General features: G+C 42.1%; 1 protein-coding gene across 2 annotated transcripts in view; it reads left to right on the top strand.

Annotated features, from left to right (window-relative positions):
* Positions 1-300: 300 nt before the first annotated feature.
* Positions 301-16,163, top strand: part of cog5 (component of oligomeric golgi complex 5) — a 244,452-nt gene continuing 228,589 nt past the window's right edge. Inside the window, exons 1-3 of one of the 2 annotated variants that reach the window (XM_008111582.3) lie at positions 301-440; positions 3,657-3,796; positions 8,454-8,511. In XM_008111582.3, the coding sequence (XP_008109789.2) occupies positions 356-440; positions 3,657-3,796; positions 8,454-8,511 (283 nt within the window). In that variant the 5' untranslated portion in view covers positions 301-355. Of the gene's footprint in view, positions 556-3,656; positions 3,797-8,453; positions 8,512-16,163 lie in introns of both variants that reach the window. The other variant, XM_008111583.3, reaches the window with a different exon arrangement.

Genomic DNA, 16,163 nt, shown 5'->3' on the forward strand with positions numbered 1-16,163 from the left:
GATGTGGGCGAAACGTCAGGAGAGAATACTTCTGGAACATGGCCACACAGCCCGAAAGACATACAACAACCCCAAATATATGGTTAACTGTATATTCTGTTTTAATAACAAATTAAAAAAGAAATTGTAGTTCTCTGCATAGTGTTTTGAAAATAAAACCTAGCATTTGGGGGCCGAGTGTGGAATCCCTCTCTTGTTTCATTCTGAATCCAGAGTGTTCCCACGCTTTCCCTGCCCAAAGGAGCACATTAGCCTGGTTTGCTTGTGTCTCTATACTTTACTAGTTCTATGGGCCGCCGGGTTGTCGACGACGTCGCGGGATAAGTGCGTCACGGCGGAGCTGGCAAACGCCAGCATGGAAGAGAAGAGAAGCGCCGGAGGGGCTGGCGGGCTGGCTGAAGCCCCTCCGGAGCCCGCCGTTGGGGAGCTTTTCGGAGACGGTAAGAGGAAGGAAAGGGGCTTGTGAGGAGCGGGGAGGTTGTCAGGGAAGGCGGCAGCAGAAGGAGGAAATGGCAGCCCGGCGGCGTGTTCCCTCAGAAGTCTGTTTCCTCTCAGGTGAGCTGCCTTTCGAGCAGGGCTTCTCAACCTTCCTAAAGCCGCGACCCCTCAACACCGTTCCTCATGTTGTGGTGACCCCCAACCATAAAATTATTTTCGTTGCTACTTCATCACAGTCATTTTGCTCCTATTATGAATTGTAATGTAAATATCCGATGTACAGGATGTATTTTCATTCACAGGACCAAATTTGGTTCAAATACCCAATACGCCAAATTTCAATACTAGTGGGGTTCGGGGGGAAGGGGTGTGTGTGATTTTGTACTTTGGAAGTTGTAGTTGCTGGGATTTATAAATCAAAGAACTGAACTCCACCAACAATGGAATTGAACCGAACTTGGCACTCAGAACTCCCATGACCAACAGGGATACTGGAAGGGCTTGAAGGGCATTGACCTACATCCAGAGAGCATGGTGGACTCAAACAATGGTGGATCTGGACCAAACTTGGCACAAATACTCAATTTGTCCAAATGTGAACACTGGTGGAGTTTGGGGAAAATAGACCTTGACATTTGGGAGTTGTAGTTTCTGGGATTTATAGTTCGTCTACAATCAAAGAGCCCCTTGAACCCCACCAACTATCAAATTGGGCCAAACTTTTCACACAGAACCCCCATGACCAACAGAAAATACTGGTCTTTGGCGAACCCACTGAACCCCCCTGTGACCCCCCTCCCCTAGGGGTCCCGACCCCCATGTTGAGAAACGCTGCTTTAGAGGCTGTTTGTGCCTGGGTGCTTCACACTTCTCTTCCTTCATGGAGGAAATCAGTTCTCCCCCTGAATCATCTCCTGTTAGGCTTCCCTTGATTATGTTTATTCTTAAACTCTATCTCCCTTTGGGGAGATAGAGGCGGGGTATAAAAATAAAGTTATTATTATTATTATTATTATTATTGTTGTTATTAATCCACTCTGAGCAGCACTTTCCCAGCTTTTCCTGGAGCTGGATACAGGCAGTCCCAGAGTTACAGATACAGAAGTTAGAAACAACTCAGAGTTAAGAATGAGGGTGAGACAATATGAAGTGTGAGAAATCCATCATTAGGAAGGGAAATTCACTCCTGAAAGAGGAGTTGTTGTTGTTGTTGTTGTTATATTTACACTCCGCTTTATTTCCCCGACGTAAAATAAAAGCATAAACATAATCATTTAAAAATATATAAACATACGATCTGGATTAAATATAACTAATGTTTAAAAAGTCCCTGTTAAAAAACATAATATAATAATAATAATAATAAAACTTTATTTATATACTGCCTTATCTCCTCAAGGGACTCAGGGTGGTTTCCAGCAAGTTAAAAACATACAGCAATTAGGACATGATACCACATTGACATATAATCAGTTAACGAAGATTTAAAACCTAATGACAAAAACTCCATCAATAAACCCAGATACAGTGACCAGGATTCAGTGCTGGAGTGGGCAACTATAAGGTGCTAGGCATGTCATGTGGTACAGTACAGAGTAGGCAAGGAAGTGGGTAAAGTGCTAAGCGAGAGCATAGCCGGGAGGGCTAAGGGAGCTCTACTCAAAGATCTGCTGAAACCACCAGGTTTTCAGATCCTTAGGAAACGAGGATAGAGTGGGGACTTGTTAGTGGAGAATTATTATTGTTGTCATTCTCTCTGACAGCCCAAGCTTGAAAATCCTATATTTGTAAACTCAAAATTGCCTCCATGGATGACTAAAGACCTCAGCTATGCTGCCATATAATGCAGTTTCAAACTACTGTATATTATATTATATTGTCAGTGTAGACTCATATAATACAGTCTAACTACCTTGAACTGTGTTACATGAACCTGCACTGACAATTATATGGCAGTGTAGATGAGGCCTGAGATAGTGGTACGTTTCCTTGCTGATGGTTCAGCATTTTAAAAATTGTGTATCAGATTGCATGTATATGGTGTATGTGAAATTTTGTATTTGGACATGAGATTTAAAGATGGGATTAAAACTAACCTTAAAAAAGTAGAATAAACACTGAGTCTGGGAAGCCCTGGTCCTCGAGAGCATTGTAACTGGAGATCAGTTGTTGCCAATAGTGCTATGGATTTAGAAGAGGCGCGAATGGAGGGTGAAAAAGAGAAATGTGCAGAGAGAAAGGCACGTCAAACAAACCCTTGTTGGGGCTGCCTTCTGTCTGGAAACCTATGTCCTCACTGTGAAAGACCATGCAGCTTCAGAATAGGTCTCTACCCACCACCAAGACTCTAGCAAAAGCTTATGATATGATCTCCAAGATATGTCATTATGTATATGCAAGTATTTGAAAATATGAAATACTCCTGGAATGCATCTACACCATATTATTAATTCAGTTTTACACCACATTAACTGCCATAGCCCAAGGCTATGTGATCATGGGAGTTGAGGTTTTAAGATTTTGAGTCTTCTCTGTCAAATCACAGGATTCTATTGCATTAAGCCATGACAGGTAAAGTCATGTCAAAGTGAATCCATTCTACAGTGTGAATGCCCTTCTTGACTCAAGCATTTCAAATAAGGGATACCCAAAATGTATTAGAGAAATAGTTCAATCTGTACAGAGAAAGATCAGAAAAGCACTTGGCAATAGCGTCTGTTAATAATGGAAGGAAAGAAAAGTGTATACAATTACAGTGGTGAGACATTTATATGCTCAGTAATGAAAAGATACTACAGAAGACTGCATGGTGAAAATATATGATGTGGCAAAAATTGATAAATTGAATTGTTTAAGACAGATTGGGATATGGTTATTAACTTGCAGGGGATAAAATGCAAGGGATATAATATGTGGTAGATTTTGAGAGATAGTAGACATATGTTTGGTGTGGTAGTGCAGTGCAACTTTTTATTTAAAAGAAGTTCCTTAAGGAGATATTTATAACCATAAATTTAGAAGGTAGAAGTCACCGTGTCCTTCTTTTTTATTTAGCTGTACTGTGGTGGGTTTTTTGGTATGTTTTTATATTAGTTTATGTTTATATTTTTTCCTTAAGTGATGCTTCTATGTATACAAAATTTTAGTGTTGATAAAAAAATATTTTTAAAGTATTAGAAGAAAACAAATTCAAATGTTGCATTTTCTTTTTCTTTTAGAATGCTATGCAGATTTTTTACGGGAAGACTTTGATGTAAAGGTATACACTTCGCAATCTATTCATCAAGCTGTTATAGCTGAACAATTAGCGAAGCTTGCTCAAGGGATCAGTCAGCTGGATAAAGAGCTCCACTTGCAAGTAAGTGCCATACACTTGGAACGTGTGGTGTCTGCGCAACTCCAGGCATTCTTGGTTGACACTGATTTTCTAGATCCGGCACAGTCTGGTTTCAGGCCGAGACAGCCTTGGTCGCCTTAGTCGATGATCTACGCCGTGAGCTAGAAAGGGGGAGTGTGTCCCTGCTGGTTCTGCTGGAACTCTCAGTTGCCTTTGATACCGTCGATCACGGTATCCTTCTGGGGCGCCTCGCCGGGATGGGGCTCGGAGGTACTGTTCTGCAGTGGCTCCGGTCCTTCCTGGAGGGTCGATCCCAGATGGTGTCATTGGGGGACACCTGCTCGGCCCCATAACCATTGATTTGTGGGGTCCCGCAGGGTTCAATACTGTCTCCCATGTTGTTCAACATATACATGAAGCCGCTGGGAGAGATCATCCGGAGTTTCGGGGTGCGGTGTCATCTGTACGCAGATGATGTCCAGCTCTGTCACTCCTTCCCACTTGTCACTAAGGAGGCTGTTCAGGTCCTGAACTGATGTCTGGCCGCTGTGTCGGACTGGATGAGGGCTAACAAATTGAAATTGAATCCAGACAAGACAGAGGTCCTCCTGGTCAGTCGTAAGGCTGAACAGGGTATAGGGTTACAGCCTATGTTGGATGGGGTCACACTCCCCCTGAAGACACAGGTTCGCAGTCTGGGTGTTCTCCTGGACTCATTGCTGAGCCTGGAACCCCAGGTCTCAGCGGTGGCCAGGGGAGCATTTGCACAACTAAGACTTGTGCGCCAGCTGCGCCCGTACCTTGGGAAGTCTGACTTGACCACGGTGGTCCATGCTCTGGTCACATCCCGGTTGGATTACTGCAACACGCTCTACGTGGGGCTGCCTTTGAAGACGGCCCGGAAGCTCCAATTAGTACATCGGGCGGCATACAGGGAACGTACTACTCCCTTGTTAAGACAGCTCCACTGGTTGCCGATATGCTACCGAGCCCAATTCAGAGTGCTGGTCTTGGCCTACAAAGCCCTAAACGATTCTGGTCTAATTTACCTGTCTGAACGTATCTTCCCCTATGAGCCCACGAGAACCTTAAGATAATCTGGAGAGGCCCTGCTCTCGGTCCCACCCGCCTTACAGGCACGGCTGGTGGGGACGAGAGACAAGGCCTTCTTGGTGGTGGCTCCCCGGCTGTGGAACTCCCTCCCCAGTGACATTCGGCAGGCTCCATCCCTTCTGAAGTTCAGAAAAAAGCTGAAGACCTGGCTATGTACGCAGACATTTGAAGAATAAGCATGTGTTGGCTTCGACGCGGTCTGAATTATGGCTCTTGTATAAGGTCTGGTGGATGAATGGCATAAGCACTTTGCATTGTTTTAAACTTTGTATATTGTATATTGTTTTAACTGTTTTAACATTTAAGTTCATTGTATAACAGTGTAACGGCATCAATTGCCACTTGTAAGCCACCCTGAGGGCCCCCCCCCCCCCCCTGAAATAAATAAATAAATAAATATCATCAGGGTCTGCAGAAAGTTAAGGCCTTTTCATTCACTATACAATTACAGTTCAGTGATTCCATTTTAGCTGCAAGGCCACAATCTGGAATCCTGGGAGTTATAATTTGGTCAGAAGCACTTGAAATCTCTGGCTGAGAAATCTAAAGGCCCCTCCCTAAATTGCAAATTCCAAGATGCCATAATACTACCAATGTGTATAAATAGTATGAAACAATAAATGAAGTGAAAGAGTTCCAATGAAGTTCAGAAACCGGATTTAGTTTCAATAATGGGCCATGTTCAGAATTTACATTTGACATACATGTTTTAAATATATACAATGTGGTCTCAAAAATATCATACTCTCTTTTGCCTCTAGCCAATCAAAGCTTAAATGTCAGTTTCTCTGATATTAAAACATGTTAGGAGAAACATGTTTTAGCTTTTGGATACCATATTGGGTGAAAGGCAGGATATAAATCAAATGAATCATTCAGTCAATAAGCCAGGTTGCTGTGAATTTTTTGGACTGTATGGCCATGTTCCAATCATCAAATAAACCAATACATGCTCAAAGTTAAAATGTGGCTGTTCATTAAAGTTAAAGTTTTGCGGATCTAATTAGAACATGTGCATTTTAAATAAAACGTTTCAGTATGATTGTGCCATCTTTTGAAATTATTTGTTCTACATGTAGCCTGTTTAAATTACTTGTACCATTCTAAGTTGATTTCAATGTGCGCCACCTTGAGATCCTTGAATATAGGGATATGAATCTATATAAATAAAAATGTAATGTGATGTTTTACTATGGAGTAAACAATAAAACCACTGAACCAAATCACACCAAATTTGGCCACAAAAGACATAGTCATCCAATCTATGTCTTTCAATCAAAAAACCCCCCTAGAAAAATAGTCCAAATTACAGAGGATGAGGAAGAGCCTTTCTCCCCCTGCCAGTCAGAAAGGTAGGCCCTGCTGCCTTTAGGGCCCACCCCCTTCATGTCCTAGCAACTCCCTCAGCCAAGATGGCGCCCAGGGCAGAGGCAGAGTGTGTCAGAGTAATTTGTGCAGCAGTAGTTGGATGGAGTCAGTGGAACGCAGAACAAAGAGACATCAGAGACGATGGTAAAACTATATACAAGTTTTACTGAAAGCAATAATAAAGACAAACAGACTTGAAGACAATGGACACAGGACTTAACTTTTCAGCAGACAGCACTCAACTCAACTCAGAATAGAACAGAACAGATGCAATCAGCAATGCGCACACACTTGTGTCTGGATACTCCCAGCCACACATCAAGGACATCACAGCTTCTTAGTAATTAACTCTTTCAAGACTATAGTACACTCTGGATGATGCAATCAGTATGCAATACAGGGAAGACACAAATTGCATTTAAACACTACCAATACACAAATCCCACATTAACAGAGTGCATTTAGCCCTGATCCACACTGCCATATAATCCAGTTCAGTGTGGATTTTATACAGCTGTGTAGAAGGGGCCTCATATAATCAAGTTCTAAGCAGATAATATAAGATTATAAATATGTAATAATTACTGTGGTATAATAATACAGAACAGTTTAATCTCTAAAATCAGGACAGTAAATAAAGAGCAACACTCTGAAAACAGAGAAATTCCAGACAGGAAACAACCAGTGCCAGCTAACCCCTCCCAGCAAAGAATTCCCCCAGGCAGGAAGCAACCAGGCTTTGAAGCTGCAGGGCCATTAAATGCTAATCAAGGTGGCTAATTGCAGTATTCATACCTGCTGCACCGAGACTATTAATTGCTGTTCAACTTGGCCGATCAAGGATTCCACAAGTTAGAAAGCGGCCAGGTTTGCAAGTAGCGATGCTATTCAGTGCTGTTCATCCTGGCCAACCAAGATTTCCACTAGATAGAAAATCCCCAGGCTTTGAAGCCACAAGACTACTTTGTCCCATTCAACCTGGCTAACGAAGGATGCCCCTATGTAGAAAGCAGCCAGGCATTTAAGCTGCAAGACTATTCAGTACAATTCAAGCTGGCCAAACAATGATTCCCTTACAAAGGAAGTAGCCAGGCTTCAAAGCGGCTCTTTGATTGAGGGTGCTACTCCAGCTCACCAAACAAGGATTCCCCTAGGTATAACACAGGCAGGAAGCTACAAAGCTATTCAGTGCAATTCGACCAGACCAACAAAGGATTAACCTTGTTAGAAGGCGGCCAGGCTTTGAAGCAGCGATACTACTCCATTGCATTCCAGCTCACCAAACAAGGATTCCCATAAGAAGAAAACGGCCAGGCTTTGAGGCTGCAAGGCTATTCACTACTATTCCACCTGGCCAACAAATGATTCCCATAAGCCACAGCAATGCGTGGCCAGGCAAAGCTAGTGTTTTCATAAAATAAAAGCATTTGTTTCTTACTCATATCCTTTCTACAAGAATGCACTCTCTGTGAATGAAAAATATCATTCCCAACTCAAAAATAGATAAGATGGAGTAGGTTGCTCCATAACAATAAGAAATTTGATGAGGCATAAGACAATTAATGCCATCTGGTCTGGCCTAAACTGTGTGAACTTCCTTTATGCTTGCGTAATTTCTTTTGCACCCCATTTCCAGGGCACCCAGACCATCATATGCTACTCTTGGCTGGGCAGAAAGAGAGCCCAGTGTTGTTTGGCCAGGTAGCTGAAGCTTTCTAACATTTCCCAAGCCCATTGCAGCCAGGTGCATTTGGTCTTTTCCCTCCCTTGATGTCTGCTTTTACAGGGGTTTTGTGTAAGTCAAGCTACAGGGTCCCTTCACTTTTCCCTATCAAATGATAGTGGTGGAGCAAGAACTTCTTAAGAAATAGTCAGTGGGCACTGGCTGTGTATCTAGTCTCCTTTCCCCCATCTTTCATTCACTACATGCAAATCTGAAAAACATCTGGTTCAAAGCATTTTGGCTGAAGGATACTGTTTTGTATCTGAAGTGGGTTAAGATCTATTTGTAATGAGTGAAATATGACCACCGAATACCTGCTCTAAAAAGCATGTCTTACTATTCATACCGACATGCAGATATAGACCAGAATTCAGAGAGAAAATAATGCTTTTTCAAAGAGCAGATTCTATGCCAGGTCACAATGTTTATGTTTGTATTATTGCTCAGATAATAATTAGTAGTTTCACTTTACAGGTAGTTGCAAGACATGAGGACTTGTTGGCACAAGCAACTGGTATAGAATCTTTGGAAGGTAAGCATGTTTTATATCTTGTGGAATTTACAAAGGACTTCTTTGTAAAAATAAAATAGGTAAATGTGCATGGAATTGGAGTTTTGAATCAGGACACAACTACTTCAAGCTTGTCTCATGGAACAACATTCAAGTAAATCAAATCATTCCCCATGGGTTGTATCACCACATTTGCTTCATATTTTCATACAATTAGATTGTGTTTTGTGGAATACAGTGTTCCCTCATTTATCACTGGGGTTGCATTCTAGGCTTCCCCTCGAAAAGTCAAAAACCGCAAAGTAGCAGCACTATATTTATTTTAATAAATATAGCCTCCCTCTCTCCCTCTTTTAATGTACTGTACTGTATTCCATCTTGTTCCTGAGGCGATGAGGCACAGGCAGGGCCTACTGCTGCTGCCTGCAGGCGGCTGAAGAGGACGGGATGGGCCACATGCCTCAAACTGGGTCCTTTTGTGCCTGCAAGCGGAGGGCGGGCCATATGGAAAAATCCAACAAAACAGCGTATTCGCAAAAAGCGAACCGCGAAGTAGTGAGGGAACACTGTACCAGGAGTGCCCCCAAATTGTGAACTTGTGTTTTTGATTGGAGGAGATATCCCGTCTAACATAGCAAGGAAAAGTTTTTTTCTTTCAAATTTGTGTTTTACAACAGCTGCTTTCAGGTGTGTTAGGACCATTCCTTGTTATTTTATTTTAGCCAATGTTTCAGATGAAACAAGATGAAAATGATCTAAGTGAAATCCAGAGAAGATGAAAGTCTTCCCCCGTTTTGAGACATTAATAACTTTCCTTACCCATTCAGTCAGTCCCCCTCTATCCTGTTTAATCTAGGAAAGGTGTAGTACACATTTTGTAGCTCTTGCTTCTCCAGGGATGATATTCACACTCACTGAAAAGTATAAAATCAACAGGAGACCGCCATGAGCCAATTTTACCCACACTGGACCTGTATCAGCTCTGGCATTCAAGTCAGAGTAATTCCAAGCAAGTTCATTTGCAAAGTGATAGGCCGATTTTGCAGCATGCTGTTGAATAGTTTAAACTTTCCTTTAGGCAAAATGTAACTGGTCCCTAACTACCCAAAACAGCACTCCTTGATAGTTCTATGGAGATGCAATGGTGTTAGAGAAAAAAAAAATGTTATTCTTATGGCTGCACCAAGATCTGGTTTAGCTTCACTACATGAGAAAGTGTGCTTAGAAGTAATCATGTCTACCACCCTGGTCATTTTTGCATTCCAGTAATTAACCAGGGCTTTGACAGAATTACTTGTTGCGGCAGCAAAAACTCTCCAAGACTCATAGTAATCCATCTAGATCCTTAAGCCTCCTGGGGTGGGCCATCTAAATAGGTCCCCCACTCTTGCAGAGCATGGGAGTCCCAATAAATCTAAACCTGACCCAGAAGTCCATGACACTCCCAAGTCCGCGCCAGTTAACTCAGGCAGGAGACTGTTGGTGTTTGGGTGTTCTGCTCTGTCTGCAAGGGGTTCCGAGGTAGTCCTGTACTCTAATGGAATTTATGGCACACTTTCATTGATTGGCAGATTTCATGCTGCTTTTAAAGTCCCTTAAGTTTTAAAAGCAATTTGCATTGAAAGCTGCAGTTTTGTCAATACATGTTCAAAGCCCTTTTGAATATACAAAACTAGCTAAAACTTATTCAGAATCAACTGTTATAATATACATTAGAGTATATATTGGAGTCTGACAGGAAACTCACTCAAGGCAGATTGTGTTTAGCCAATGTTTCAGATGAAAGAGTGGTTGATCCTAAAAAGTGTGACTTGAGGGAATACTGCCCCTGGATTTTTAGGTGATGGTGTGGTAAAGAGCTTGCATAGTTACTTTTAGTAACCTTTCCTGAGCCATTCTGTTCTGGTAACAGTTACCTGTGCCTTGACTGCATCAGGTTTATTCTATTGCAGTGTACTCTCTCCAATATTGTTCTTGAAGCTTCAGCTGATTAAAATATGGCATGTAATTGTACAGTATTGCGAACTTATCACCCTGATATTGAAAGATCAACGCTGGTTAGTAGTTCTCAGCTCAGAAACATTGCTAAATAGATAACAACACAGTCTTTCTATGGACATTTTTATTATTAAAATCTACAGGAGTTATTAAGGTCTTCTGTGGTTACTACCACTTTTAGAGGTCTGCTTGGCTGAACCATGTCTAAGGGACCATCTACACAGGCCAAATGATGTAGGATGGGGGTGAATGTACTCTGTAGCATCCATATGACACATGGGGTCCATTTACCTTAACACCTGCCAATACCACTGAAAGCAAAAAAAACTTTGGGAGTTTTAGAGCTCAGAAAGTTACTTTTAAAAAAAATCAAGCACCAACCTTCTACTGTTCAGTTAAGAAAAACTTTAGTGTCTCTACTTTTCTTCTTAATAAGTAACTTTTCAGTCTCTGTGAAAAAAAATACATATACATATATATATTGTTAGAGCACCTTCCGGGCCACCTTACATCACATTTTAAAAAAATACCAGCAGATGGAGCTCTTTAAAGACAATTTCCTGGAGGTCTTTTTATGGCTTTTGTGCTGTTTACATAAGAAACAATAGACATACCGTAGATATGAATCTGAGCTGCTCAAGGAATTTCATGAACTGTGGATTTGAGAAGCAGATGGTTTTAGTAGAAGAAAAATCATCCTGGAGCAAATGAAACAATAATGATACAATTACATGTTGATTGTTTTTGTCTGAAGCTGTAGTCCCCTTTTTACTGTAAGCCACTCTGTGTGTTTAATATAAATATGGCATGTAAACATTAATTTTAAAAAGCTTTCTGTTTTGATGCCAGATCACCTTTTCTTTCAATTACTCATATCTTCACTTGTTGTGATTCACATAATAACTTCCTTGCATGTAAATAGCACTCTTGTTTACTCATTATGCGATTGCTTTTATGTTGACATATACAAATATTTTAAAAGGTGAATTAAACATGTTCATAAATATGCATATTAGTAAAGGAAAGATCATTACTGTTCATTTGGAATATCTTTTTGTCACCCGAATTTTGCATATAGCACAGCTATAGTTCCTAAAGAAGTAAAGTAGTGTCTAGATCAAGGAAAATCGTGGTGCCTTTGTATTCTGCTTTGGTCAGACCTCACCTGGAATACTGTGTCCAATTCTGGGCACCACCGTTCAAAAGAGATATTGACAAACTGGAAGGTATCCAAAGGAGGGCAACTAAAATGATCAAAGGTCTGGAGGCCATGCCCTATGAGGAGCATCTTAAAGAGCCAGGCATGTTTAGCCTGCAGAAGAGAAGGCTGAGAGGAGACATGATAGGCATGTATAAATATGTGAAAGGATGTCATAAGGAAGAGGTAGCAGACTTGTTTTCCGCTGTTGTAGGACTAGTTGTAGTAGGTTCAAATTACAGGAAAGGAGATTCCATCTGAACATTAGGAAGAACTTCCTGGCCGAATGAGCTGTTCAACAGTGGAACTCTCTGCCTCGGAGTGTGATGGAAGCTCATTCCTTGGAAACTTTTAAACAAAAGCTGGATGGCCATCTGTCAGGGATATTTTGTGCTTTTCCTGCATGGCAGAGGTTGGACTAGATGGCCCATGTGGTCTCTTCCAACTCTATTATTCTATGATTTTCAGATATGCGTTAAATGGGAAAAAACCCCTGAAGCATTATGAACATACTAGGCTTGGTGGGAATTTCATCACATTTGACATTTTAACCATTTTCTGATGTCCCTGCAGGTGACCTTACTGTAACACATGTTTGAGCAGTCTTAGGTCAACAGGCTACATCTGCTGCATTTTGTACACCTTACACTGTTGTTTTTACAGAAACAAGTTGGTTTCTAGTTGGTCCTGTTTAGGCAGTTTTGAATAGAGGGTTGTTGTATGTATTCCGGGCTGTATGGCCATGTTCCAGAAGTATTCTCTGAGGATGCCTGCCATAGATGTGGGCGAAACTTCAGGAGAGAATACCTCTGGAATATGGCCATACAGCCCGGAATACATACAACAACCCTGTGATCCCGGCCATGAAAGCCTTCGACAACACAGTTTTGAATAGAGTTTTATAGACACTTTCAGGCTGAAGGAATACTGGGATGAACCAAAGTGCCATGAGGGCTGCCCTTTTTGTAACTACTTGGTAGATGTATTAGTCTGGGATTGCTTTGTACCTCCAAAGTGCATTACCACACATATATGTTTCCCAGTGATAATAGTGTTTTCTCCATCCCAGATTGGGGTACAGATTGCTAAAACCCAGTGTGCATGTGTGCCTCCATTTATGTGTGATCTCAGGTTTTCCCAGCAAACACTTGAAAGCTCATAGAGCTAAACCAAATGCTGTGTACCCCTTGTCTAGAGTATGAAGGCATTTTGTATGTGATCTCTATTTGGCTGCAGTAAGACACCAGTGGACTCTCCTTTTGTGTTGCTTTCTGTCATGCTGCTTTCTGTATGCATTTTGGTGCCATCACTGAGTCTTCCTGGCTTGGAACACCAGCTCGGTGTCTTAGAACATCTTTGTTTTCAGAAAGAACCTCATTGCCTCCAAAAACAACTGACAGAAAACTAACACTGCTGAAGTACCCTCTGTTCTTGAGGAATGTATTCTGAGTGCTGACACCTTTCCTAAGTGAGAAAAAAGAAGCTGGTTGTGTGCTTTCAAATGGTGTCTCTTTGCCAGTATATTTGACTTTTGGAATTGTCAAGCAGCAAAATGGTTTTCATTCTCTTCTAAACAACCCCCCCCCCCCCCCAGTTTAGGTTTCTTCTGAGTCTTTGAACTTGGAGCCTGATAAAGGGTTGGGGCATTTGGTAATGTCTCTTTGATTTGGAAGGGGCTGCAGTGGCGTAGCAGGTTAAACTGCTAAGCTGTAGAATTTGCTGACTGGAAGGTCAGCAGTTTTAATCAGTGAGACGGGATAAGCTCCCGTTGTTAGCCCCAGCTTCTGCCAACCCAGCACTTCAAAAACAGGAAGGTAATGGTGTTCCATGCAGTCATGCTGGCCACATGACCTAGGAGGCATCGGCTTCGAAATGGAGACGAGTAGCAACCCTCAGAGTCGGATTCGACTAGACGTAATGTCAAGGGGAAAACTTTACTGTTTACCTTTGATTTGGGGTGAGGTATGGTTAAGGGCATTGGGGTAAGTGTGGATATTTTGAGCGGTGAAGCATTTCAAAGGTGTCTGTAGTAGAGATGGGGCATAACATCATCATGAAAAGGACTGCATCATTTCTCATACCCATACACAATGGACTTAAGGACCCAGTGATAGCTCCCAGAATCGCTCTATGTGAGGATGCACAGATAGGGCCCAACACTAATAGATAGCTCAACACTGATTAGATAAGATATGTTGACCTGACACAATAACACTTGTGGCCTTGAGCTAACTGTCCATAAAGATCCTGGCAGATCTCTCTCAGCTTTAGTGCTGACAGTACTCTTCCTGTTCCTGTTTTGTCTTGACCTTGGACTAACTACATTTCGGACTACTCAGTTTACTCCCTGATGGTTTGTGTGCTTGGACATTTAACCTGCTGATATGACTTCTGGACTGGCTTATCAACAACCTTTACGCTTTTCACTGCATCTTGGTCAAATAACCAAAGACTAATGTGGATTGGACTGACCATTTGATGGCTCCTACTTGCTTCCTTGGCCACTTGCTGACTCATGTTCGGGACAATTATGATTCAAATTTAATTGCTACAGCAACATCCTGGGATTTGTAGTTTAGGGAAGGTCATATAAAAATGTCAGCCAATTTGTTCTAGTACAAGCTTCATGATTTCACAGCATACAGCCATTGCAATTACAGCAGAAACATTAGTGATATAACTGTGTACATATTGAATATCCCTGAGCTGATAACTAATAGTTTTTTATTTTGGATTTTGGAATATTTACCTACACATAATGGAATATCTTAGAGTTGGAACTGAAGTCTAAAAACAAAATGCATTTATGTTTCTTATACATATAATCTGAAAGTGATTTTTATACACAATGTTTTCAAATAATGTTGTGGTTGAAACTAATTTTATGTACGCAGAACCATGAGAGAGCACTATTAGGGAATGATGTGAACATTTTCAGACTTCAGAGCATTTTGGATTTCTTGATCCAAAGGTCGCGCTGGGGAGGCAAAGATGTGGTTGTATATGCCATCCCAGCGTAGAAGCGACCCTAAGGCAAGGTAGGTTGGATAGCCACCATGACAGCCCCCCCTCCCCCCGGACACCAGTCTTATAACAGCATCAAGAGATGTAACTGAGGCACCTGTCTGTCCTGTTTTGTTGGATTCTTTTCAGTTTGTTCAGCCTGATGACATGAACAAGATCCTTGGAGTGGTGAGATCAACCAGATGTGTTCTAGATCTTTGCACTTCCTGGCTTATCAACCTTGCCAGTGTGGGATTAGTTGAGTGGTTTATGAAGATCATAAATGCCTCATTGGAACAGGAAAATACCATCAAGCCTAAAAAAGACAATAGTAATACCAATTTTGAAGAAGGCATCCCTAGATTCCTCTGTACTCAATAACTACCGGCCAATTTCTAATCTTCCTTTCTTGGACAAGGTTCTGGAACGTGTGGTTTCCTCTCAGCTCCAGGGTTTCTTGGATGACACCGATTATCTGGATCCATTGCAATCTGTTTTTATGCCTGGCCATGGTATGAAGAAGGCTTTGGTCACCTTGGTGGATGACCTCCACAGAGAATTAGACAGGGGGAGTGTGTCCCTGTTCTCCTGGACATCTCAGCGGCTTTCAATACCATTGACCATGGTATCTTTCTGGGGCTGCTCTCGGGAATGGGTGTCGGGGGCATTGCTTTGCAGTGGCTCTGCGCCTTTCTGGAAGATTGTACCCAGATCGTTTCCAGTGGGAAATGGTTTACTCCTTCAACCCACCCCACCCCCATAAAATGGACTATTCTTCTCTCTCTAGCACCCCCTAGTGGCCTCCGCCCAGAAAATGGAACAATATCTCATAATGTGATGTCTCATGGGCCTTGTAGTCCCGTTCCTAGTGCTATTGTGGCTGATGAGGAGGAAAATTTGGGATTTCCACCGGTTCAGCTTGAATCGGAGCCTCGCCACCTGGAGGATGTTTGTCCTCAGGAAGTTAACCAAACAAGCCTTGGGCAGAATTCTCCCCCGTTTTCCCGAAAAGATAATTATAATAGAGATAGAGGAGCCAGGGAGGCTAATCGCCGGAGCCTCAGGATCGCTGCCAGGCAATTAGTTGATTAGGTCTGCTTCCCTTGGGAAATTCTAAGGAGTCATGCATCTGGACAGAGTTTGGTTTCCTTTCTTGTTCTCCAGGGAAAGTGTTCTGTTGGCGGGAAAACAAGATCCTATATAGGGGTTTTGCCGCAAGGGGAACCTTGCGGAGTCAATTTGTTCAGCTTGAGGAGAGAGATCGTGTGTAGACTTCGTACCCCAATTCCTTGTTTCACGGATCAAGATTCCAGCCTTGCCTTGCTTCACGGACTTCTATGGACTCAGTTCATGTTTCATGTTTGCCTTGTTTCAAGTTTGACCTAGCCAAGTTTCAAGTCTTGCCTTGTCTTGCGTTTTACCACGGACCTTGCTTCCTAGTTTCAAGCCTTGTTTTCCAGTTTCCTTCGGATTT

Source organism: Anolis carolinensis, chromosome 5 (assembly GCF_035594765.1).
Source record: "Anolis carolinensis isolate JA03-04 chromosome 5, rAnoCar3.1.pri, whole genome shotgun sequence".
NCBI lineage: Eukaryota > Metazoa > Chordata > Lepidosauria > Squamata > Dactyloidae > Anolis > Anolis carolinensis.